This window comes from Hevea brasiliensis, chromosome 18 (genome assembly GCF_030052815.1).
Source record: "Hevea brasiliensis isolate MT/VB/25A 57/8 chromosome 18, ASM3005281v1, whole genome shotgun sequence".
Classification (NCBI taxonomy): Eukaryota; Viridiplantae; Streptophyta; class Magnoliopsida; order Malpighiales; family Euphorbiaceae; genus Hevea; species Hevea brasiliensis.
Window position 1 is genome coordinate 46,168,741 of NC_079510.1, and position 24,173 is coordinate 46,192,913.

Below are 24,173 nucleotides of genomic sequence, written 5' to 3' on the forward strand. Positions count from 1 at the left end.
TGGCTGGGTTTTGTATTCGGTTGGGCACTTGTACCTCAATGCAGGCCGAGTTTCAAAGCTCTGCTACGAGGGATGAAGCTTACATATGGGTGTGCCTAAGCTGAATGTTAAGCTGGATTCCAAATCTGTCTTGCAACTGCTTTCCAATGTGATGAGGCTAATTTGCAGTATTCTAACCTTATTTGTTAGTGTCATCGTTTTCTTAGGTGGCAGTGGGAGGTGCCTTTGCATCATATTTATAGAGAGGCCAATAGAGTAGCTGACAAACTGGATAATATGGCTATTGCTTCTTCTCTGGGCGTTCACTGTTTTTCTGATATGTTGGAGTTGTTCAGCTGGGATATTCTAGGTCTTGCTCTTCCGAGAATCATCTCCTCTCCTTCATGAATGCTGGTCTTCTGAGGTGTCCTCCCCTCCTTTGTATAAAAAAAAAAAAAAAAATCTCCATCTCACTATTAACATTGTCTTTCTGTGAGATTAAAGCCTAGAACATGGTTAACATTATTGTAGAGTAATTTGTCCAATATGGTATACATTATATTTGCATAACTATAGGCTAATACCCAGTTTTCCATCAATTCGAATTAATAGTGATATCAGATCTTCTACCATAATGCCAAGCAAATACGTTCCTTTAGATACGTATATCGTTTGTAGAGCCATAGGCTGCATGCAATCCCAATTGGTTATGCCATTTGGTTTGGCTCTATAACTTAACGTTATAGTTTGTTACAACAACTGATGAGTTCGAAGTGTAAAGCAAAGAAAATTAGAAAAAGATCAGTCTACGTATTAAAACTATATATCACTTCTATTTAATATTTATTTATTAACTTGGTGAAATTTTGAAATTGCATGTTAATATCTTATATTGATTTGTGATAAGAGCATTATATATCTTATATGAACTTGGACACTCCTTTCATGAGCTACATTTTAGAGATGTTAAGCCGGACTCATTTCATGTCATAAGTGTTCTACTACATGAAAATGTTTATTAAGTGTAAATTACTTACAATTAAATTTGACTTTTGGGATAAGCTACATCATATTATATACAAATTTTGTTGATGAGTTTAACATTATCTCTTAAATTTTAATTAAATGCAATATTTGATCTTGCAAAATATATCCTATCCCTCTTTGTTTTTTAGCCTATAATCCGTTAATAATTGATCATTTTGCCCGCTTGATGTGGATTATTTATTATTTTATTTTTTTAAAACTAATTTATTATGTTTTTTTTTATATTTTTTATTTTCACAATTATATTATAAAATTTTATTATGACAAAATTTTTAATTAATTATAATTTTATTTGAAGTGTTAATAAGTAAATAACTTATTATTTTTATTTTTTTTTAAATTAATTGACATAGTCATATATCAATAAAATGATAAATAAAGTAGGAAAAAATTTTATGCCATAATGATTTTTGAAATATCATTATTAAAATTTTTAAACTTTAATTATGAGAAATATTTTTAAAATTTAATTTTTAAAATTTTATGAATAATTTCTATTATATATATATATATATATATATACATATATATATATATATATATATATTTTATAAATTTAAACATATATTTTATAAACATTTCTTTTATATATATATAAAAGAAATGTTTATAAAATATATGTTTAAATTTATAAAAAATTTTAGTGAATAATTATTTAAATATATATATTAATATAATTTTTAAAAAATAATTTACTATTTTTCTAAATTTGTCTAAAATTATTATTTTTAGAGATATATAATCAATATGATAAATATAATTTTATAATATTTGAGATTGTATCCTTAAGAGTTTTAAAATTCTTAAATTTTAAAATATATAACAAAAAGAATTTTAGATAATTATTATTTTTTATAAGATATAATTTTAATAGTTGAAATTTCAAAACATTTAAATAAGAAGTTGATATTTAATATGACAAGTTAATTTTTATATAAAAAATAAAAAATTAAAAAAAAAAGATTTTTTACATGACAATTTTTTAAGCCTCCTGATTAATATAGATGGCACAATATGATAAAACCATTTTGGAGGCTCACCTTTTATATATATATATATATATATATATATATATATATATATATATATATATATATATATATATATATATTGCGAGTTTTGATATATATGTTCTCAATTTTTGGTATATATTTAATTGTTTTCAAATTTTTATTTTATAAAATAAAAAATATTTTTTTTAAACTACTTTTAATAACAATATATAGAATCCGTGTAGGTTTGCTCTTGCGGTTGTTTTTTTTTTTAATTGCTTTCCGTTAAAATTTTTTAATTTAAAAAGTTGAGAATTTATATAATAATATTTATTTTATCAGCTCAAATTTCAATATGAACATTAAATAAATAAAATTAATTTTTAAAAAATATTTTATATTTAAATCTGAAATGATCCTCAATCACCAATCAATTTAAATTAATTTAAAGTAACTCAATTTAATTTCATTATAATTTAAAAAAAAAAACTCGCATTCTAAAGAGATCATATTTATTTAATAAAATAAATTAACAATAATATAAAAATTAATAGACACATGTTAATAAAAAAACATAAAGCAATAGTCTTGCTTCACATTTCTGCTTTTCTTTTTTTCAATTATCTATTTTTACATATGCATAATGTGTTGGGATGATTGTATACCGTACCATGAACACAGATAGCTTGTTCATTTGTTCAATGAACAGTTTGCTGGTGATATGTATCATGGCAAAATAACTTCTCCTTGTTTGAATACCTTGGAACTTTAGAAACATATGTTATACACATCATAAGGTTATGACTTGTTAATGTAATCCAGTGGATTGTTTATCATGCTGGGGAATATTCGATAAAAGTATGAGCTGCCTTATCGAGAAATGATTCCTTGTGATATTCCAATAGGTTCTTTTGTTTTGCAAATTAAAATATAAGGGCTGTTTGGTTAGGGAAACAAACAATACAATGTAAAGGTTTGGAGAATAAGTATTCTGTAAGAATCTACTATGAAAATTGTTGTTGTTTATGTGGTGTTTCTGGCAGATCTTAGTATAATGATAACGTGTCTTTCTTTATATCATTAAAAGTCTTAGGAACTAACTCAACTCAAAATAATGAATTTTATTGCATTATATAATTTCACGCATGTATGTTTATGAAAGTGAATTATTGTTTGTTCAGGCCAGGCAACTTGTTGGGTCGACTCTTCCAGTTGGAGAAGAAGATAGGCCAGAGTTGGAAGGAGAATTTTACACTCGTGATCTCGTTGGCTTGAGAGTGATTCTTAAGTTTTGAACATTTTAAGGCATCATATCTTGTATTCAGCTAAGCAAATTTATTTTACTTTGTGCTTTTAAATATCTGAAACTCCTTAAATTTATGATTTATGCTTGCACTCATTTTTTATTTGGGATGCAAAGAACTTATACTGTGCGGTATTTGAAGACCACTGTCTTTATTCTTCTCTTGTTACTTAACAGTCTCAGTTGCCATTTTCATGCACAGCTATTAATGTATTCTGGTTATCAGTGGTTTACATTCTGCTTCTCTTCTTCTTAAATAAAGTATGGCTGTTTCTTAAGTATTCTTGTCAATTGTCTTATTTTTTTTGGTTCATGTTGGTAAATCAACAACAACAAACCCCCCCAACACACCCCAACCCCCACCCCGCCCCGCGCCCCCGCCGCCCCCCCCCCCAACCCCTTTTCCTTTCCCCCTATTCCTCACTTTAATTGTACTTCTCCTTTTCAGGAAACTGGTGACTGTGTGGGAACTGCCCTTAATGTTTTTGACAGTGGAGCAAGTGATCTTTTACAGGTCATGCTCTACCCATCTGTAGATGTGCTTGAGGGAGCTGAGAGGTCAATGCAAGCAGAAACAGGTCCATCTGGTTCCCTTGTGTAGGCACCATAAGCAAGTAATTATAAGGTTTTCATGTATACTTCCCGCAATAAGTAATTAATATAAGGTATTTTTAGGTTTTACCATGCTGCTGTATAGGAACAGTCTATTTAAATAAAGTTAAACTGGAATGAATTGAAATTAAAATTGAAATTAAAATTGAAATCTTGAAGTGAAAGAACTTTAAGGATTGACTCAGGTCTTTACTTTATACCCCTAATAAATTAGAATTATTGATTTCATATTGATTCTAAATTGAAATTGGCCGTGCCCGTAGATAAGATCGCCCGTACTGTAGTTTCTGATTGGGTTGTATTTCGTAGCAATTTTATGTTGGATTGCTATTATAAGGAGTAATAACAATACACAAGAAGCCCAATCCTTTTAGCCTAAAACCATGAAATTAGATCTCCGTCCCATGATCAGCTTGCATGGAAGGAGGTGAAGGATGGTAACTTTTCGTGAGTTCTGCTTATTCTTTGCCATGTGTTGTTATTCTCTCTCTCAGTTTGACAGGTGATTTGGAAAATTAAGGTTGCCCAGAAAATTAAGATGTTCTTTTGGACTTTGTTTCATGGCAAATTGATGTCTAACAATAAAAGACATAAAAGAGGGTTTACCAATGACCCTAGTTTGTGTCCTTCGTGGGGCTGCGGATGAATTTCTTACTCATATTTTTAAGTGGTAATGCTAAAATCATATAGAGTATGGTGTGGGATGCTGACTCCCTAGTGAAGTTCCGCAGGATGTCTATGGTTGATTGGTTTTTGTATCAGAAGGAATTAATTCCTAGTAGGGTCTTTGATGCTTTCATCTGATCAAGTGCTCGTTATGGTGGCTATGGCGTTGGCGCTATGAGTCTGTTTTTCAGGGTATGAGTCCACTTCTGTATTCAACATCCTCAAATCTCAGGTTCTGTCTTCTTTGGCTTGGGGTATTTCTATGTCCTCTACGTCCTCATCGAAGACTGTGATTTCTGTAAGATGGTTGCCTCCGGATGAAGGATGAATTAAGCAGACTCAAACGGTGTGTCGAAGGGTAATTTGGTTGGAGTGGTGTTCTTGGGGACCATAGTGGATTCTTGTTGGCTGGGTTTTGTATTCAGTTGGGCACATGTACCTCAATGCAGGATGATGAGGCTAATTTGCAGTATTCTAATCTTATTTAACAGTGTCGTAGTTTTCTTAGGTGGCAGAGGGAGGCGCGCCCGCATCATATTTATAGAGAGGCCAACCGAGTAGTCGACAAATTGGCTAATATGGCTATTGCTTCTTTTCTGGGTGTTCACTATTTTTCTTCACCTGATACGTTGGAGTTGATCGGTTGGAATATTCTAGGTCTTGCTCTTTCGAGAGTCATCTCCTCTCCTTTATGAGTGCTGGTCTTCTGGGGTGTCCTCCCCTCCTTTATATATATATATATAAAAAAAAAAATCTTCATCTCACTATTAACATTGTCTTGCTGTGAGATCAAAGCCTAGAACATGGTTAACATTATTATAGAGTAATTTGTCCAATATGGTATACATTATATATGCATAACTATAGGCTAATACCTAGTTTTTCATCAATTCGAATTAATGGTGATATCAAAGCTCCTACCATAAAGCCAAGTAAATACGTTCCTTTAGATACATATATCGTTTATAGAGCCACGGGTTGCATGCAACCCTAATTGGTTATGCCATTTGGTTTGGCTCCATAAGTTAACGTCATAGTTTGTTCCAGCAAATGATGAGTTCGAAGTGTAAAGCAAAGAAAAAGATCAGCCTACATATTCAGGGAATATATCACTTCTATTTAATATTTATTTATTTATTAACTCGGTGAAATTCTAAAATTGCATATTAATATCTCATATTAATAATGGATAGGAATAATATATCTCTTATATGAACTTGGACATTCTTCCTCCCATGAGCTATATTTTGAAGGTAAATTACGCTCGATTCATTTCATTAAGGTGATATTCTTCAACTAATATTTAGGCTTATTATAAGTGTTCTACATGAAAATGTTTATTAGATGGGAATTACTTATAATCAAATTTAGTGTTTGGAATAAACTACATTATGTTAGATATAGATTTTGTTGCTGAGTTTATTACAGATTTTGTTGACGAGTTTAATGCAATCTCTTAAATTTTAGTAAAATGCAATATTTAATCTTGCAAAATATATTTTATCCCTTGTTTGTTATCACATAATCAATTAATAATTAATTATTTTTCTTGCATGATGCGTGGATTATTTATCATTTTATTTTTTTAAATTAATTTATTCTGTATTTTTCATATTTTATATTTTTATAATTATATCACAAAATTTCTTTATAATAAAATTTTTAATTGATTATAATTTTATTTAAAGTGTTAATAAGTAAATAACTTATTATTTTAAATATTTTTTAAATTAATTGACATATTCATATGTCAATAAAATGATAAATAAAGTAAAAAAAAATTATGTCACAACGATTTTTGAAATATTATTATTAAAATTTTTAAGCTTTAATTAGGAGAAATATTTTTAAAATTAATTTTTTAAATTTTATGAATAATTTTTTATTAAATCTTATATATATATATTTATAAAATATATGTTTAAATTTGTAACACCCCTGATTTTTTATATATTATTATTGGGCTTCGTGTAGGTTTCCTCAATTCGCGGAAATTCGACAGTTGTCCGGATCTGTGAATTTCCGGCTAGACAGACCAGCTACCGGAAAAGTCTCCGAATTGGATCGAGGTTTTGGCTACCCCACCATTGTCAGGCATCCCGAGCGCGTTCCCGAAGTCGGAATCGGCAAAGGTAAACCCGAACCTTGCGTTTTCGTAATTTTCTAGTGCTTAAATAGAATTAAAAATCCATAAAATATTCGTGGTAGCTTAAAAAATTACGATTCTTTTTGCAATAGCTTAGTAATATTTCTAAGGACCGCGGGGCAGAGTTTTATAATTTTTAGAGCTTATTTGGGCAGTTTTTGCAAAAATGATCAATTATAAGGACTAAATTGAAATTTTACATATTGTGATGAATGATTGATTTGATGGGCCCAGGAGGGGCTGTGTGATGTGATTGAGTTGTGGATATATGGATTGTGGATATAGAAGTGTGTTTTGAGCCCTTTTGCAGGTTGGGTAGGTCCTAGGTATAGGGGAGACTCTGTCGGATTTTCGGCACGACTTAGGACGTATTGGGTCTTTTTTCTTGATTTGTATTGAGTCATTTGTATTAAAAAATTGTAATATAATTGTCAGGTGAGCCGGGACAGCCTTCTTCCTCCGCCCAGCCGCCACAGTGATTGCCGTCAAGTCTGTGAGTAAAATATTAATTTTAATTGTAATTTCGATATTATTATATGTCAGCATGCCCATGCATTACTTATATGCATATAATTATGTAGTTAAACTCTAGGCACGATTTATGTTGCATTGATAACTGTTAAAGTGCCATGAATGTTGTTGCGGTAATTTGGAGCAGTGTGCGTGCGTTGGCGTGCGTGTGATGTGGTGTGGACTATGGGTAGGACGGGTAGTCACGGCTTGAGTTCTTCGCTGGGACCCGATCCTTCGAGGGGTAGTCACGGCTTGAGTTCTTCGCTGGGACCCTCGATTTGGTTATTAAGTGGAAGTCCGAGCTGAGTTCTTCGCTGGCACCAGGTTGGATTTAAGAGAGCTGTATAGGGGATCAGCTCCCATATATTATGATTGATGTTACAGGGTGCGTGAGTGCTCCAAATTTACCTTTTTGATGTTATGATGTGAAAATGTTGTTGATGTTGCATTTCACTCTACAGGGTGCATTAGTTTTAGATAGTTATAGAGATTATGGTTAAAATTGATATTTTACTCTCTGAGTCGAACGCTCACTCCTGTTCAAAAATTTTTACAGGCCACATGAGGATATTTTATTCTGGGTTAACCTGCTTTTCTACTTCGCAGGTTGTTTATCAATATTTGTGTAATTTTATTTACTCCTAGAATTTCCGCATGTGTTAGAAGTATTTATTGATTATGGTCTGTAAACTAAATTATTATAGTTTGACCTGTAAACGTATAATGATATGCATGTTTGATGGATTGGATGAGGGAGCTGAGCTCCCATTTATTATTATGAGGATATGAGTATGTGGAGGGTGAGCTGAGCTCCCCAATTGAGTATTTATTGTGTTTACAGGTCGGGTGAGTCGAAAACTCCCCGTTGGAAAGTCCATTTTATGGTCGGACTCTGTCCGTTTGTTTTCTTGATACTGGGCCCAAATGGGCCTTAGAGTTGGGTTAATGAACAGTTAGGCTTACTACGGGCCTCGGGGGCTTTAGGCTGGCCTGTGTCCTAGTCTTGGTCCGGCCCATAGGTTGGGTCGTGACAAATGTGGTATCGAGCTTAGGCTCAGTTCATAGGGAAAAATTATCTAAGTGTTGGGAAGAGTCTACTAGGAGTCACATGCGGAGTATAGGATTCTGTTTCGTCTTTTCCTGTAATTCTTTGTTTCTAGATTCTACGTTATACCTCGGGAAATATAAGATTACCTCAGTTAGTGTCTTGATTTTCGTGGAGTACACAGAAATGTGAAATAGAGTTAGTAGACATGTGAGATCTATCATGAGGATACGTACTCCAAGAAATGTTATATTTTTGTCAGTATGGGTTTAAATGGTGTGCCCATTTCGTGTAAGACACGAGTACATAAAAGTGAGTCTTAAAAGTATAGTTGCCCTAGATAAGGATGTGGATACCACTACTGGCAGTCATCAGTAGATGACCCAAATGTAATAAGTTTGTGATAATAGAAGATTCGGAGAGATAAGAAATTAGGAGACCTAGCTGTCAAGGCGTATCGTAGTAACTATACAATGTTCTCGATGTATGCGCTCTGTAGTCGCAGATTCTGATGCGACATGAGATTATTGTGTAGAGCTGCGTGCATCCCGTGGTGCTCCATAATGAGGTTGTTTGAGATGGCTTCTGTTTTGGTACAGTTATGCCAGAACAGAGTTCTATATTTGCAGAGGAGTTGGGAACTCCTGGCTAAGAGTCTAGAGTTAGAATATTGAAAGGTCACAGTTGGGTGATAACTAGAGTCAGTGACTCAGTTACCCCAGCATGAGCTAGAGTTACATCAAGAGTTGCCATCGGACTGCAGGTTTGGACTAGTTGCAAAGTAAAGGTGACACTTATAGAGTGAGAATAGTATACCTTGTGTGTATCAGTATGGAATAAAGTACAACTCTACTACCTAGAGAAGGTCGAAACTATGAATTGATGATTTATAGAGCTATGATATGATAAAAGAGTCATTAACTTGACATGGTTCTGGCAAGGTGGTAGATGTAGTACCTTTGTTGCAGCAAGTTAGGATATAGTCCTATCTTTTCAGAATGGATCGAAGGTTATTACTGATAATGATGACTTATGGAATAGTGTCCCAGATGGGACTGTAGAGTGTGGTAGAGAGTAGTTGGCTCGGGTATCCTGGAGAGGATACAAGTTCCATTATAGGAATCATATATAATCAGATCACGATGGATGTAAATCCTTTGAATTGGATGATGGGTTTGGGTGCCCGAAATCTTAAGTTTTGGAATTGAGTAAACATGGAAAATAATAATAATAATAATAATAATAATAATAAAAATAATAATAAATAAAATTACTGCAGAATCAGTTCTCGAGGTAGTAAGGGTATTATGTAAGCTAAAGGATAAGAATAGAGATCATACAATAAAAGTATGACTGTAAATTTGCTGAGTTCCTTTCTAATTTCAAATTATTCAAAACAATAGTATAATCTAATTATAATAGTGTTAAGAGTAATAAATTAGCGAAGATAAATCACAGAAGGCCAATGGATAAAGAAAGTGCAGAATGAAAGTTTGGGCAATTGATTGCAGATGCAATATAATCTAAATGCTAGTGGAAGTACTAGCTAGAGTGGTCAAAGGACCAAATCTGAGTAGCACAGACATATGATAACGCGATAGAGACTCTGAAAGATATAGTTAGCAAATCTGCTATTATGTTAGGAAGAAGAATGGAACCAGGGATAGAATAGTCAAGTTCTATTTTGGGTAAGACAAAGGAAATAAATGAAAGGACAACCTAAAGAGCGCATAATAAAAGGAACAAAGTTAAGATATAGGATAGGCTAAGTGTTATTCTTGGCAAGGAGAATGACAAGGATGGAAAACCCAAAATGGGACCACATTAGTGAGAAAAGTGATGGAGGTATGGAATACAATAATAATGAGTAAATGTTAGAAGATGTGCGATGGTATTGCGGACTACCTAAATAGGTAGAGAAAGAGAAGTTAGTAAGCAGTAAGTTGAATAAAAGTCAGTCTAAGGGATCAAATAGGTATGATGAGAGGAAAAGAATGATAGATAATGACACATGGGTTTTAGGTTAGACTTTTGAGATAGTGAGAAGATAGTTAGAGGTTCGTTATGAATGTCAGGCAAACATTTTTAGTGTGATCAACAGAATCACTTTGTAGTGAAGCAATAACGACAGGACAATAGTAGGGGTAGGACGAAAAGTGACAAGTCTGGATGGTTATAAATCACTAGAAAGTTCAAGGATCAGATTAATGACCCTAGATAAGGGTGGAATTAGTGTTGGAAGAATTTATTAGTGAGAGAAATCTTTCAGGAATCAATAAAAGTTAAGGGCACAATAAAAACGATGATAGATATGAATCATAGGTCGAGTATAAGTAAAGTTAATAAATTATAAAATATTATGTCAAGAAGGAAAATGGTACGGTAAAGGGTTCATGCAGATGATGCCTTATAGGTAGAGCATAATTATGCTAGGAGATGATGAAATTTGGAGAGAAAGACCAAGAAACTTAGGTGAAACGTTATAATATGACAATCGGGTGTAGTTGAATATAAGAGGATATTTTCTTTCTTTTCAAGTTTAGCTTGTGCTTTTGGTTCTAGAAGGTTATATAAGGAACAGAAACTGAGTCAATGAGACCTAGTTATTGAGAGTTTAGTAGGCACAAATTCATACATAATTTCTTGATATGAGAATGACAGTAAGTGCATACCTAGTATTAAGTATGAAAGGAGTTAAATTGAGTTAGCTACTAAGGCTTGCAACTGTTTTAAACTATGAGCTGGAGGAAGTACTATTTATGGTTGAGATTCAATAGATGAAATTGTTGCTGATGGGTAATTTGAGGTTGAAGTTTAGAAAGCTATGGGCAGTATATATGATTATATTAAGGAGAATGAACACGTGAAGTATCTTGTTTAGAATTAAGGCATGACATATATTTCCTACAGTCGTGTTAGTTCAGATGGAACTTATAGTTTATGGGGCTCATATTCATCCAGGATAAGCAATTTCCTACTAAGGCTGATAGGGAATGATAATGTTCTGATAGTTAAGTTGGAAAAAAGGGGATATAAGAAAAAAATTTTTTTTCTATGGGTAATTATAAGTGTTACATAAGGTGAAGAATGTGCTGGTAGGAGTAAATCATAGGGTTAGAATTCTTGAAGTAATGAAACTAGTATTCAAGATAAGACTAAGAAATAAAAAGAAAGTTAAAGTTGATGATGGGATAGACATCTTTGAAGGAAAAGGTGTAAGGATGAGATAGGACTAAAATTAAGGAATAAGTACAGCAGGTTGAAATGATACCAACAATACCAAAAATAGGAAAAGGGAAGTGGATAAGATGCAAAGGACAGGAAGAGAGCTCGATAGAGTCAGTTATAATGATGAGGATAAGGAGTGTCTAACCACTGCCCCTGTGTTAACACTACCTATGAGCGGTGAAGGATACACCGTGTACTGTGACGCCTCCAGAGTTGGCCTAGGGTGTGTTTTGATGCGGAATGGAAAAGTAGTGGCTTATGCTTCAAGGCAGCTGAAGAGGCATGAGCAGAACTATCCCACCCATGATTTGGAAATGGCGGCTGTAGTCTTTGTACTAAAAATCTGGAGACACTACCTGTATGGTGAAGTGTGCGAGATATACACCGACCACAAGAGTTTGAAGTACATCTTCCAACAGAGGGATTTAAACTTGAGACAGAGGAGATGGATGGAGCTTCTGAAAGACTATGATTGCACCATCCAGTACCACCCTGGGAAGGCCAATGTTGTAGCAGATGCTTTGAGCAGAAAATCTTCTGGCAGTTTGGCGCATGTTTCAGTAGAGAAGAGACCGTTGATTCAGGAAGTGCATGAGTTGATGGATCAAGGTTTAATCCTAGATCTTTCAGATGAGGGGGTATTGTTGGCTCACTTTTCAGTGAGGCCAGACTTGCGGGACAGAGTTAGAGTTTCCCAGCACAGAGACCAACAATTAATGAAGATCATAGAAAGAGTACAGCAAGGTGAAGGTGGTGAGTTTGGATTTGCCAATGATGGTGCCCTAGTGCAAGGTTCTAGGATATGTGTGCCTGATGTGGACAATCTCAGAGATGAAATCATGCGAGAGGCACACTATACACTGTACAATGTCCACCCAGGTTCCACCAAGATGTACCATGATGTGAAAGATAGCTATTGGTGGAATGGCATGAAGAGAGACATAGCAGACTTTGTGTCCAAGTGCTTGACTTGTCAGAAGGTGAAGTTTCAACACCAGAGACCGTCAGGGAAGTTGCAAGAGCTCCCTATCCCAGAATGGAAGTGGGAAATGATTTCTATGGATTTTGTGACTGGGTTACCTCGTACCACGTGAGGATATGATTCGATATGGGTAATTGTAAACCTCCTAACCAATCAGCTCATTTCTTGCCTGTGAAGACTACATATTCTGTTGCACAGTACGCCCGACTCTATATTTGAGAAATCGTCAGATTGCATGGAGTTCCAGCTTCCATAATATCGGCGAGAGGGCTGATTCACTTCTTGATTTTGGAGAAAGTTGCAGGAGGCACTTGGCACACAGTTGAACTTCAGTACGGCTTTCCACCCTCAGACAGACGGACAGTCCGAAAGGACAATCCAAACATTGGAAGACATGCTTCGCATGAGTGTTTTGGAGTTTGGAGGTCAATGAGATGATCAGCTAGCTTTGGTGGAGTTTGCCTATAACAACAGTTACCATTCCAGCATAGGGATGGTACCCTATGAGGCACTATATGGAAGAAAGTGTAGGTCTCCTCTGTGTTGGACAGAAATGGGAGAAGCGAAGGTGCATGATGTAGACCTAGTGCAGTACACTTCAGAGATAGTTCCTTTAAACAGGGAACGATTGAAAACAGCTTTCAGTAGGCAGAAGAGTTATGCAGACCCCAGACGGAGGGATATAGAGTTTGCAGTAGGCGACTATGTATTCCTGAAGGTTTCTCCGATGAAGGGAGTCATGAGATTTGAAAAGAAGGGCAAGTTGGCACCTCCGTATATTGGACCTTTTGAGGTTACTGATAGAGTTGGAGCAGAGCTACCACCCAACCTTTCTCACGTTCATCCCGTGTTTCACATCTCCATGCTCAGGAAATACATTCCAGATCCTTCTCATGTACTACAACCAGATGTAATAGAGCTAAAAGAGAACTTGACATTTGAGGAGCAACCTGTAGCCATAGTGGACTACCAAGTGAGACAGCTAAGATCAAAACAGATCCCTATGGTTAAGGTTTTGTGGAGGAGCCAGTCAGTGGAAGAGTGCACACAGGAGTCGAGCGGGACATGCGTAGCAAGTACCCATATCTGCTCAATGTATAATCATGTGCTTTATTACGCCTTGTGTAAAATTCGAGGACGAATTTTTACGTAAGGAGGAAGAATGTAACACCCACGATTTTTATATATTATTATGGGCTTCGTGTAGGTACCTTCAATTCGCGGAAATTCGACAGTTGTCCGGGTCTGTGAATTTTCGGCCAAACAGACCAGCTACCGGAAAAGTCTCCGAATTGGATCGAGGTTTTGGCTACTCCACCATTGTCAGGCATCCCGAGCGCGTTCCCGAAGTCGGAATCGGCAAAGGTAAACCTGAACCTTGCGTTTTCATAATTTTTTAGTGCTTAAATAGGATTAAAAATCCATAAAATATCCGTGGTAGCTTAGAAAATTACGATTCTTTTTGCAATAGCTTAGTAATATTTCTAAGGACCATGGGCGAGTTTTATAATTTTTAGAGCTTATTTGAGCAGTTTTTGCAAAAATGATCAATTATAAGGACTAAATTGAAATTTTACATATTGTGATGAATGATTGATTTGATGGGCCCAGGAGGGGCTGTGTGATGTAATTGAGTTGTGGATATATGGATTGTGGATATAGAAGTGTGTTTTGAGCCCTTTTGCAGGTTGGGTAGGTCCTAGGTATAGGGGAGACTCTGCCGGATTTTCGACACGACTTAGGGCGTATTGGGTCTTTTTTCTTGATTTGTATTGAGTCATTTGTATTAAAAAATTGTAATATAATTGTCAGGTGAGCCGGGACAGCCTTCTTCCTCCACCCAGCCGCCACAGTGATTGCCGTCAAGTCTGTGAGTAAAATATTAATTTTAATTGTAATTTCGATATTATTATATGTCAGCATGCCCATGCATCACTTATATGCATATAATTATGTAGTTAAACTCTAGGCACGATTTATGTTGCATTGATAACTGTTAAAGTGCCATGAATGTTGTTGCGGTAATTTGGAGCAGTGTGCGTGCGTTGGCGTGCGTGTGATGTGGTGTGGACTATGGGTATGACGGGTAGTCACGGCTTGAGTTCTTCGCTGGGACCCGATCCTTCGAGGGGTAGTCACGGCTTGAGTTCTTCGCTGGGACCCTCGATTTGGTTATTAAGTGGAAGTCCGAGCTGAGTTCTTCGCTGGCACCAGGTTGGATTTAAGAGAGCTGTATAGGGGATCAGCTCCCATATATTATGATTGATGTTACAGGGTGCGTGAGTGCTCCAAATTTACCTTTTTGATGTTATGATGTGAAAATGTTGTTGATGTTGCATTTCACTCTACAGGGTGCATTAGTTTTAGATAGTTATAGAGATTATGGTTAAAATTGATATTTTACTCTCTGAGTCGAACGCTCACTCCTGTTCAAAAATTTTTACAGGCCACAGGAGGATATTTTATTCTGGGTTAACCTGCTTTTCTACTTCGCAGGTTGTTTATCAATATTTGTGTAATTTTATTTACTCCTAGAATTTCCGCATGTGTTAGAAGTATTTATTGATTATGGTCTGTAAACTAAATTATTATTTTTGGACCTGTAAACGTATAATGATATGCATGTTTGATGGATTGGATGAGGGAGCTGAGCTCCCATTTATTATTATGAGGATATGAGTATGTGGAGGGTGAGCTGAGCTCCCCAATTGAGTATTTATTGTGTTTACAGGTCGGGTGAGTCGAAAACTCCCCGTTGGAAAGTCTATTTTATGGTCGGACTCTGTCCGTTTGTTTTCTTGATACTGGGCCCAAATGGGCCTTAGAGTTGGGTTAATGAACAGTTATGCTTACTACGGGCCTCGGGGGCTTTAGGCTGGCCCAGGTCCTAGTGCCGGTCTGGCCCATAGGTTGGGTCGTGACAAATTAATGAAAAATATTTTAGTGAACAATTATTTAAATATATATATATATATATTAATATAATTTTTTTAAAAAATAATTCACCATTTTTTCAATTAATCTAAAAAATGATTATTTTTTAAAGATATATAATCAATATGATAAAAATAATTTTTTAATATTTGAGATTATACTCTTAAGAGTTTTAAAATTCTTAAATTCTTAAAAGATATAATAAAAGGAATTTTAGATAATTATTATTTTTTTAAGATATAATTTTAATAGTTAAAATTTTAAAACATTTAAATAAGAAGTTAATATTTAATATGATAAGATAATTTTTATATATATAAAAAAAGAGGTTTTACGGCATAGCGATTGTGTGAGTATGAAACCATTTTGAAGAGAGAGAGAGAGAGAGAGAGAGAGAGAGAGATTGTGTGAGTAAAAAATTTATTTATTGTTTTTTTTTAAAACAAATACTGACTTTTGATATATATGTGCTCAATTTTTTGTCTTCTATATATTTAATTGTCTTTAAATTTTTATTTTTAAAAAATAAAAATTATTTTTATAAAAACAGCTTTGAATAAATATATGTAGAATCCGTGTTGGTTTGCCCTTGTGATTTTTTTTTAAATGCTTACCATTGAAATTTTTTAATTTAAAATATTGAGAGTTTATATAATATTATTTATTTTATTATTCAAATTTCAATATGAATATAAAATGATCCTCAATCACCAATCAACCTAAATTAATTTAAAATAACTCGGTTTAATTTCATTATAATTTTAAAAAAATATATATTCACATTCTTAATGGATAGACACAATTAGTTAAAAAATATCATCCCAAATCTTTCTAAACAACTTGTGATCATTCCTATCTTGTAGTTTATATCCATTGCCATGCATAGCATTAGCATGTAAATAAGGCTATCAGCAGCGTCATTTCAGCAATTCACAAGTCAGAGAAAAACACACACAATGGCCAAAACTTTTACTTCGCTTTCTCTTATTGTTAGCGTAGCTTTCTTAGCTATTTGCACTGCTAGAAGGCCTCCATTGGTCAGTGATGTACCTGTTAATTACACCCGCGTGTGTGAACCTTCAAGGTTTGCTAAACAAGGTCTGGACATTGCTGAATTTGGCTACTGTGACACTTCCCAATCTTTTGAGAAGAGGGCAAAGGATCTAATAGACAGGATGACCTTAGAGGAAAAGGTGCTACAGTTGGGAAATTCTGCTGCTGGTGCGTCTAAAATAGGGCTGCCACCTTATGAATGGTGGTCTGAGGCCTTGCATGGTGTCTCCAACACTGGTCCAGGGACAAACTTTGATGAAGTAGTTCCCGGTGCAACAAGTTTTCCTACAGTTTTACTCACAACTGCATCTTTTAACCAATCTCTCTGGAAAAGAATTGGCGAGGTACTCATCAAATATTCAATAAACCACCTTGATTTTGCATATATTAGAAACAAATTCAATCTTCAAACTTCAAGTCTTGAAGTTAAAGGTTCAATTTATTTTGTATTATTTCTGTGTGTGATATTTATCTCTAAGTTGATATGCTAACATGCAAGAATTAAAACTTGGTGTAGGTTGTTTCGTCAGAAGCCAGAGCAATGTACAACTTGGGAAAATCTGGATTAACGTTTTGGAGCCCAAACATAAACGTAGCAAGGGATCCCAGATGGGGAAGAATTCTTGAGACACCAGGAGAAGATCCGTTTGTTGTTGGTACATATGGTACTATTTATGTAAGAGCATTGCAAGATGTTGAAGGAACACTAAACACCACAGACTTGAACTCTAGACCTCTCAAAGTTGCTGCTTGCTGTAAGCATTACACTGCTTATGATATTGAAGACTGGTTGGGGGTGGATCGATTTCATTTCGATGCAAGGGTAAAATTTTTTTTAAAAGAACCTACTTTTAGCTTCAATATTTAGTAATGTTAGTCTAGAAGTAATTTTTTTTTTCTTTTGATTGTTCGAAGGTGACTGAGCAAGATATGTTGGAGACATTTCAGCCACCTTTTGAAATGTGTGTTAGAGATGGTGATGCTAGTAGTGCTATGTGCTCATTTAACCGTGTTAATGGCATCCCTGTTTGTGCTGATAAAACACTTTTACAAGACAAAATTAGAGGACAATGGGATCTTCACGGGTATATTTTTATATTTTTATTTTGTTATGTTCCTGAACTGAATTATTGACTTGATTGAGCTATGTTCACTTATGGCATCAATTTCTTTTGCAGATACATAGTTTCAGATTGTGATTCAATTGAGGTGATGGTTCATGGCCAAAAATGGCTTGGGGACACACAAGAGGATGCCGTTTCTCAAGTTTTAAAGGCAGGCAAGTGTTAAAGTCTTCTATGGAAAAAGGCTATTTTTTTGTAAATATTTTTTAATTTTATCTTTTCCTTTAATATTTGAGCCAACTATATATTTTGATTGTTGGGAAATTATTCATGGAATTGTTCAGGATTGGATCTTGACTGCGGAGACTATTATCCCAAGTATCTAAAGAGTGCATTGATGCAAGGACAAATTAGTGAAGCTGAGATTGACAGATCACTAAAATATATTTATGTTGTCCTAATGAGGCTAGGATACTTTGATGGAAGTCCTTTCAGTTCGCTTGGCAAGAAGGATATTTGCTCCAATGAAAATATTGAGTTAGCAGCTGAAGCAGCTAGAGAAGGAATTGTTCTCCTAAAAAATAATGGAACTTTGCCCTTGAATTCTTCCAAGTTGAAGAAACTTGCTGTAATTGGACCACATGCCAATGCTACGAAAGCAATGATTGGAAATTATGCAGGTTTTAATAACTTAATTACCCCATATTTATTAGTTAGATGAACAATAGCTGTTGGCAATATTGTTTGTAAAAGTTGTTCATGTTCTTAGATTGATATGTACAGGTATTCCTTGCCGGTATGTTTCTCCAATTGAAGGCTTCTCAGCATTTGCAGAAGTGACATACGAAATGGGATGTGCAGATGTTGCTTGTAAAAATGACAGTTTGATCTTTCCAGCAATGGAAGCTGCACGTGAAGCAGATGCCACTATATTAATGGTGGGTTTGGACTTGTCTGTTGAAGCTGAAGGCAGGGACAGGGTGGATCTCCTCCTCCCAGGTTACCAAACTCAATTGATCAACCAAGTTGCTAAAGCCTCTAAAGGTCCAGTGATCCTTGTAATTATGGCAGCGGGTTGTGTTGATATCTCTTTTGCCAAGAATAATGAACTGATCCAAGCCATCTTGTGGGCTGGATACCCTGGCCAAGAAGGTGGTCGAGCTATTGCAGATATTGTTTTTGGAAAACACAATCCTGGTAAGAATCTCATTTTATTGTAGCTTTTCAATAAAGAGAAAGTGCTCTCCTTCCATAAATAGTATGAATGTTTATCATTTGGATTTCTCGTCAGGTGGAAGATTGCCACTTACATGGTATAAGGCTGAATATGTTGATGCGGTACCCATGACATCCATGTCACTAAGGCCAGTTGATGAGTTTGGCTACCCTGGAAGGACATACAAATTCTTCAATGGCTCAACAGTGTACCCATTTGGCTATGGACTCAGCTATACGAATTTCAGCTACAAGATAACACCCTCAAAGAATACCCTTAAGATCAAATTGAACAAGTACCAGCACTGCAACAACTTGAACTATACCAATTATGATGACAAGCCATATTGCCCTGCTGTTTTGGTTGAGGACTTAAGTTGTGAACATGAGTTCGGACTTGAGGCCACAGTTGAAAATGCAGGGAAAATGGATGGAAGTGAAGTTGTAATGGTCTACTCCAAGCCTCCAACGGGAATTACTGGGACTCACGCCAAGCAAGTGATTGGATTTGAAAGGGTATTTGTTCCAGCAGGAGGGAAAAAGAATGTTAAGTTTACATTTAATGCTTGTAAGAGCTTAGCAATTGTGGATGGAAGAGGCAACAAAGTTTTGCCATCTGGTTTGCACACAATCAAGGTGGGAAATGCTGATGTCTCATTTTTGGTTGAAGTGCAGTTTTATCAGTAGTGGGTTAGCATTTCTCTAATTGGGGATGGGCCTAGTAATTATTAATTTATTATATGTATTATGAGTTCATTACATGTATGCTTCCCACAATAAGTAATTCATACAAGGTATTTTCAGATTCTAGTATATTGTTGTATAGCAACCGGCCTATTCAAATCAAATTAAAATAGAATGAACTAAAATTAAAATTGAAAACAAAACTCACATCATAATCGAATTGAAACCTTGAAGTGAAATAACTTTAACGATTGATTCAGAGATTATTTATACTTTATACACATAATAATTCAGAATTATTTATTTCAGATTGGTTCTAAACTGAAATAAGCCGTGCCCATTGTAGATAAGATCACTTAAATCTTAGTTTCTGTTTGGCTTGTATTTTGTAGCATCTTTATATTGGATTGCTATAACAAGGAATAATAAGAATTCAAAAGGAGCCCAATGCTTTTAGCTTGCTATTTCGGCTTTTAGCCTAAAACCATGAAATTAGATCTCCATCTCATGATCAACTTGCATGGAAGGAGGCGAACGATGTTAACTTTTCGGTGAGTTCTGCTTTTTCTTTGCAATGTGGGAGTCATTCTGCCTCACTCAATCCTATTTGACAGGTGATTTGGAAAATTAAAGTTGCCCCGAAAATTAAGATGTTATTTTGGACTTTGTTTTATGGCAAATTGATGTCTAACAATGAAAGACATAAAAGAGGGCTTACCAATGATCCTGGTTTGTGTTCTTTGTGGGGCTGTGGATGAATCTCTTGCTCATATTTTTAGATATTGTGGAAATGCAAATGGGACGCTGAATCCCTAGTGAAGTTCCGCATGTTGGAATATAAAGAGTTCGACGTTATTGAGTAATAGAAAAAGAAATGAATTTACAAAGATGGTGACCATAAAGGTATAACGGCTTAGGTCATTTTAACAAGAATTGGTGCCCTTCAAACTTAATTAGATAATTGAGTATAAATCCACACTCCTCAAATCTCAAGTTCTGTCTTCTATGGCTTGGGCTGTTTCTATATCCTCTGTGTCCTCATCGAAGACTGTGGGATGGTTGTCTCCGGATGAAGGATGGATTAAGCTAAACTTAGATGGTGTGTAGAAGGGTAATTTGGTTAGAATGGTGTTCTTTGGGACCATAGAGGTGTCTGGTTGGCTGGGTTTTGTATTCAGTTGGGCACTTGTACCTCAATGCAGGCCGAGTTTCAAAGCTCTGCTAAGAGGGATGAAGCTTACATATGGGTGTGCCTAAGCTGAATATTAAGCTGGATTCCAAATCTGTCTTGCAACTGCTTTCCAATGTGATGAGGCTAATTTGCAGTATTCTAAACTTATTTGTTAGTGTCATCGTTTTCTTAGGTGGCAGTGGGAGGTGCCTTTGCATCATATTTATAGAGAGGCCAATAGAGTAGCTGACAAACTGGATAATACGGCTATTGCTTCTTCTCTGGGCGTTCATTGTTTTTCTGATATATTGGAGTTGATCAGTTGGGATATTCTAGGTCTTGCTCTTCCGAGAGTCATCTCTTCTCCTTCATGAATGCTGGTCTTCTGAGGTGTCCTCCCCTCCTTTGTATCAAAAAAAAAAAAAAAAAAAAATCTCCATCTCACTATTAACATTGTCTTTCTGTGAGATTAAAGCCTAGAACGTGGTTAACATTATTGTAGAGTAATTTGTCCAATATGGTATACATTATATATGCATAACTATAGGCTAATACCCAGTTTTCCATCAATTCGAATTAATGGTGATATCAGATCTTCTACCATAAAGCCAAGCAAATACGTTCCTTTAGATACGTATATCGTTTGTAGAGCCACAGGCTGCATGCAACCCCAGTTGGTTATGCCATTTGGTTTGGCTCTATAACTTAATGTTATAGTTTGTTACAACAACTGATGAGTTCGAAGTGTAAAGCAAAGAAAATTAGAAAAAGATCAGTCTACATATTAAGACTATATATCACTTCTATTTAATATTTATTTATTTATTAACTTGGTGAAATTCTGAAATTACATGTTAACATCTCATATTGGTTTGTGATAAAAGTAATTTATATCTTATATGAACTTGGGCACTCCTCCCTTCATGAGCTACATTTTAGAGGTGTTAGGCCGGAACTATTTCATGTCATAAGTGTTCTGCTTCATGAAAATGTTTACTAGGTGAGAATTACTTACAATCAAATTTGGCGTTTGGGATAAGCTACATCATATTAGATATAAATTTTGTTGATGAATTTAACATTATCTCTTAAATTTTAATAAAATGCAATATTTGATCTTGCAAAATATATCGTATCCCTCTTTGTTTTTTAGCCTATAATCCGTTAATAATTGAACATTTTGCCCGCTTGATGTGGATTATTTATTATTTTATTTTTTTAAAACTAATTTATTATATATTTTTTTATATTTTTTATTTTCACAATTATATTATAAAATTTTATTTTGATAATTTTTAATTAATTATAATTTTTAAACTTTAATTATGAGAAATATTTTTAAAATTTAATTTTTTAAATTTTATGAATAATTTTCTATTATATATATATATATATATATATATATATATATATATATATATATATATATATATATATATATATATATATAAGAAATGTTTATAAAATATATGTTTAAATTTATAAAAAATTTTAGTGAATAATTATTTAAATATATATATTAATATAATTTTTTAAAAAATAATTTACTATTTTTCTAAATTTGTCTAAAATTATTATTTTTAGAGATATATAATCAATATGATAAATATAATTTTATAATATTTGAGATTGTATCCTTAAGAGTTTTAAAATTCTTAAATTTTAAAATATATAACAAAAAGAATTTTAGATAATTATTATTTTTTATAAGATATAATTTTAATAGTTGAAATTTCAAAACATTTAAATAAAAAGTTGATATTTAATATCACAAGTTAATTTTTATATAAAAAATAAAAAATTAAAAAAAAAGATTTTTTACATGACAATTTTTTAAGCCTCCTGATTAATATAGATGGCACAATATGATAAAACTATTTTGGAGGCTCACCTTTTATATATATATATATATATATATATATATATTGCGAGTTTTGATATATATGTTCTCAATTTTTAGTATATATTTAATTGTTTTCAAATTTTTATTTTATAAAATAAAAAATATTTTTTTAAAACTACTTTTAATAACAATATATAGAATCCGTGTAGGTTTGCTCTCGCGGTTGTTTTTTTTTTTTAATTGCTTTCCGTTGAAATTTTTTAATTTAAAAAATTGAGAATTTATATAATAATATTTATTTTATCAGCTCAAATTTCAATATGAACATTAAATAAATAAAATTAATTTTTAAAAAATATTTTATATTTAAATCTGAAATGATCCTTAATCACCAATCAATTTAAATTAATTTAAAGTAACTCAATTTAATTTCATTATAATTTAAAAAAAAAAAACTCGCATTCTAAAGAGATCATATTTATTTAATAAAATAAATTAACAATAATATAAAAATTAATAGACACATGTTAATAAAAAAACATAAAGCAATAGTCTTGCTTCACATTTCTGCTTTTCTTTTTTTCAATTATCTATTTTTACATATGCATAATGTGTTGGGATGATTGTATACCGTACCATGAACACAGATAGCTTGTTCATTTGTTCAATGAACAGTTTGCTGGTGATATGTATCATGGCAAAATAACTTCTCCTTGTTTGAATACCTTGGAACTTTAGAAACATATGTTATCCACATCATAAGGTTATGACTTGTTAATGTAATCCAGTGGATTGTTTATCATGCTGGGGAATATTCGATAAAAGTATGAGCTGCCTTATCGAGAAATGATTCCTTGTGATATTCCAATAGGTTCTTTTGTTTTGCAAATTAAAATATAAGGGGTGTTTGGTTAGGGAAACAAACAATACAATGTAAAGGTTTGGAGAATAAGTATTCTGTAAGAATCTACTATGAAAATTGTTGTTGTTTATGTGGTGTTTCTGGCAGATCTTAGTATAATGATAACGTGTCTTTCTTTATATCATTAAAAGTCTTAGGAACTAACTCAACTCAAAATAATGAATTTTATTGCATTATATAATTTCACGCATGTATGTTTATGAAAGTGAATTATTGTTTGTTCAGGCCAGTCAACTTGTTGGGTCGACTCTTCTAGTTGGAGAAGAAGATAGGCCAGAGTTGGAAGGAGAATTTTACACTCGTGATCTCGTTGGCTTGAGAGTGATTCTTAGCTTTTGAACATTTTAAGGCATCATATCTTGTATTCTTGTCAATTGTCTTATTTTTTTTGGTTCATGTTAGTAAATCAACGACAACAAACCCCCTCAACCACCACCCCCCACCCACCCCCACCACCACTCCCCCACGCCCGCGCCCCGCGCGCCCCCCCCCACAAAATCCCTTTTCCTTTTCCCCCTATTCCTCACTTTAATTTGTGCTTCTTCTTTTCAGGAAACTGGTGACTGTGTGGGAACTGCCACAGTGGAGCAAGTGATCTTTTACAGGTCATGCTCTACCCATCTGTAGATGTGCTTGAGGGAGCTGAGAGGTCAATGCAAGCAGAAACAGGTCCATCTGGTTCCCTTGTGTAGGCACCATTTGTTGAAGCTATTGTTCCGGATGTTGATATGACTAGAAGAGAAATGTGGATTACACCTCCAAAAGGACTTCTTG

General features: G+C 34.0%; 2 protein-coding genes across 2 annotated transcripts in view; both read left to right on the plus strand.

Moving 5' to 3' along the window:
- Positions 1–24,173, plus strand: part of LOC110668571 (60S ribosomal protein L32-1) — a 37,739-nt gene that overhangs the window by 10,831 nt on the left and 2,735 nt on the right. The gene's annotated exons all lie outside the window — the stretch shown is intronic.
- LOC110668572 (probable beta-D-xylosidase 5) lies at positions 16,369–19,499 on the plus strand. Its single transcript, XM_021829898.2, has 7 exons — positions 16,369–16,844; positions 17,018–17,323; positions 17,416–17,585; positions 17,679–17,779; positions 17,909–18,244; positions 18,348–18,761; positions 18,856–19,499. Exons 1-7 carry the CDS (start codon positions 16,404–16,406, stop codon positions 19,464–19,466), a joined length of 2,379 nt encoding a protein of 792 aa, XP_021685590.2. The 5' UTR covers positions 16,369–16,403; the 3' UTR covers positions 19,467–19,499.

What these genes read in the sequence shown, in the direction of transcription:
- LOC110668572 (XM_021829898.2), top strand. Translation starts at nt 16,404, where the DNA reads ATGGCCAAAACTTTTACTTCGCTTTCTCTTATTGTTAGCGTAGCTTTC. An exon ending in GATTTCATTTCGATGCAAGG is followed by an intron (nt 17,324 to 17,415) that starts GTAAAATTTTTT and finishes GATTGTTCGAAG; the next exon opens with GTGACTGAGCAAGATATGTT. An exon ending in AATGATTGGAAATTATGCAG is followed by an intron (nt 18,245 to 18,347) that starts GTTTTAATAACT and finishes TGATATGTACAG; the next exon opens with GTATTCCTTGCCGGTATGTT.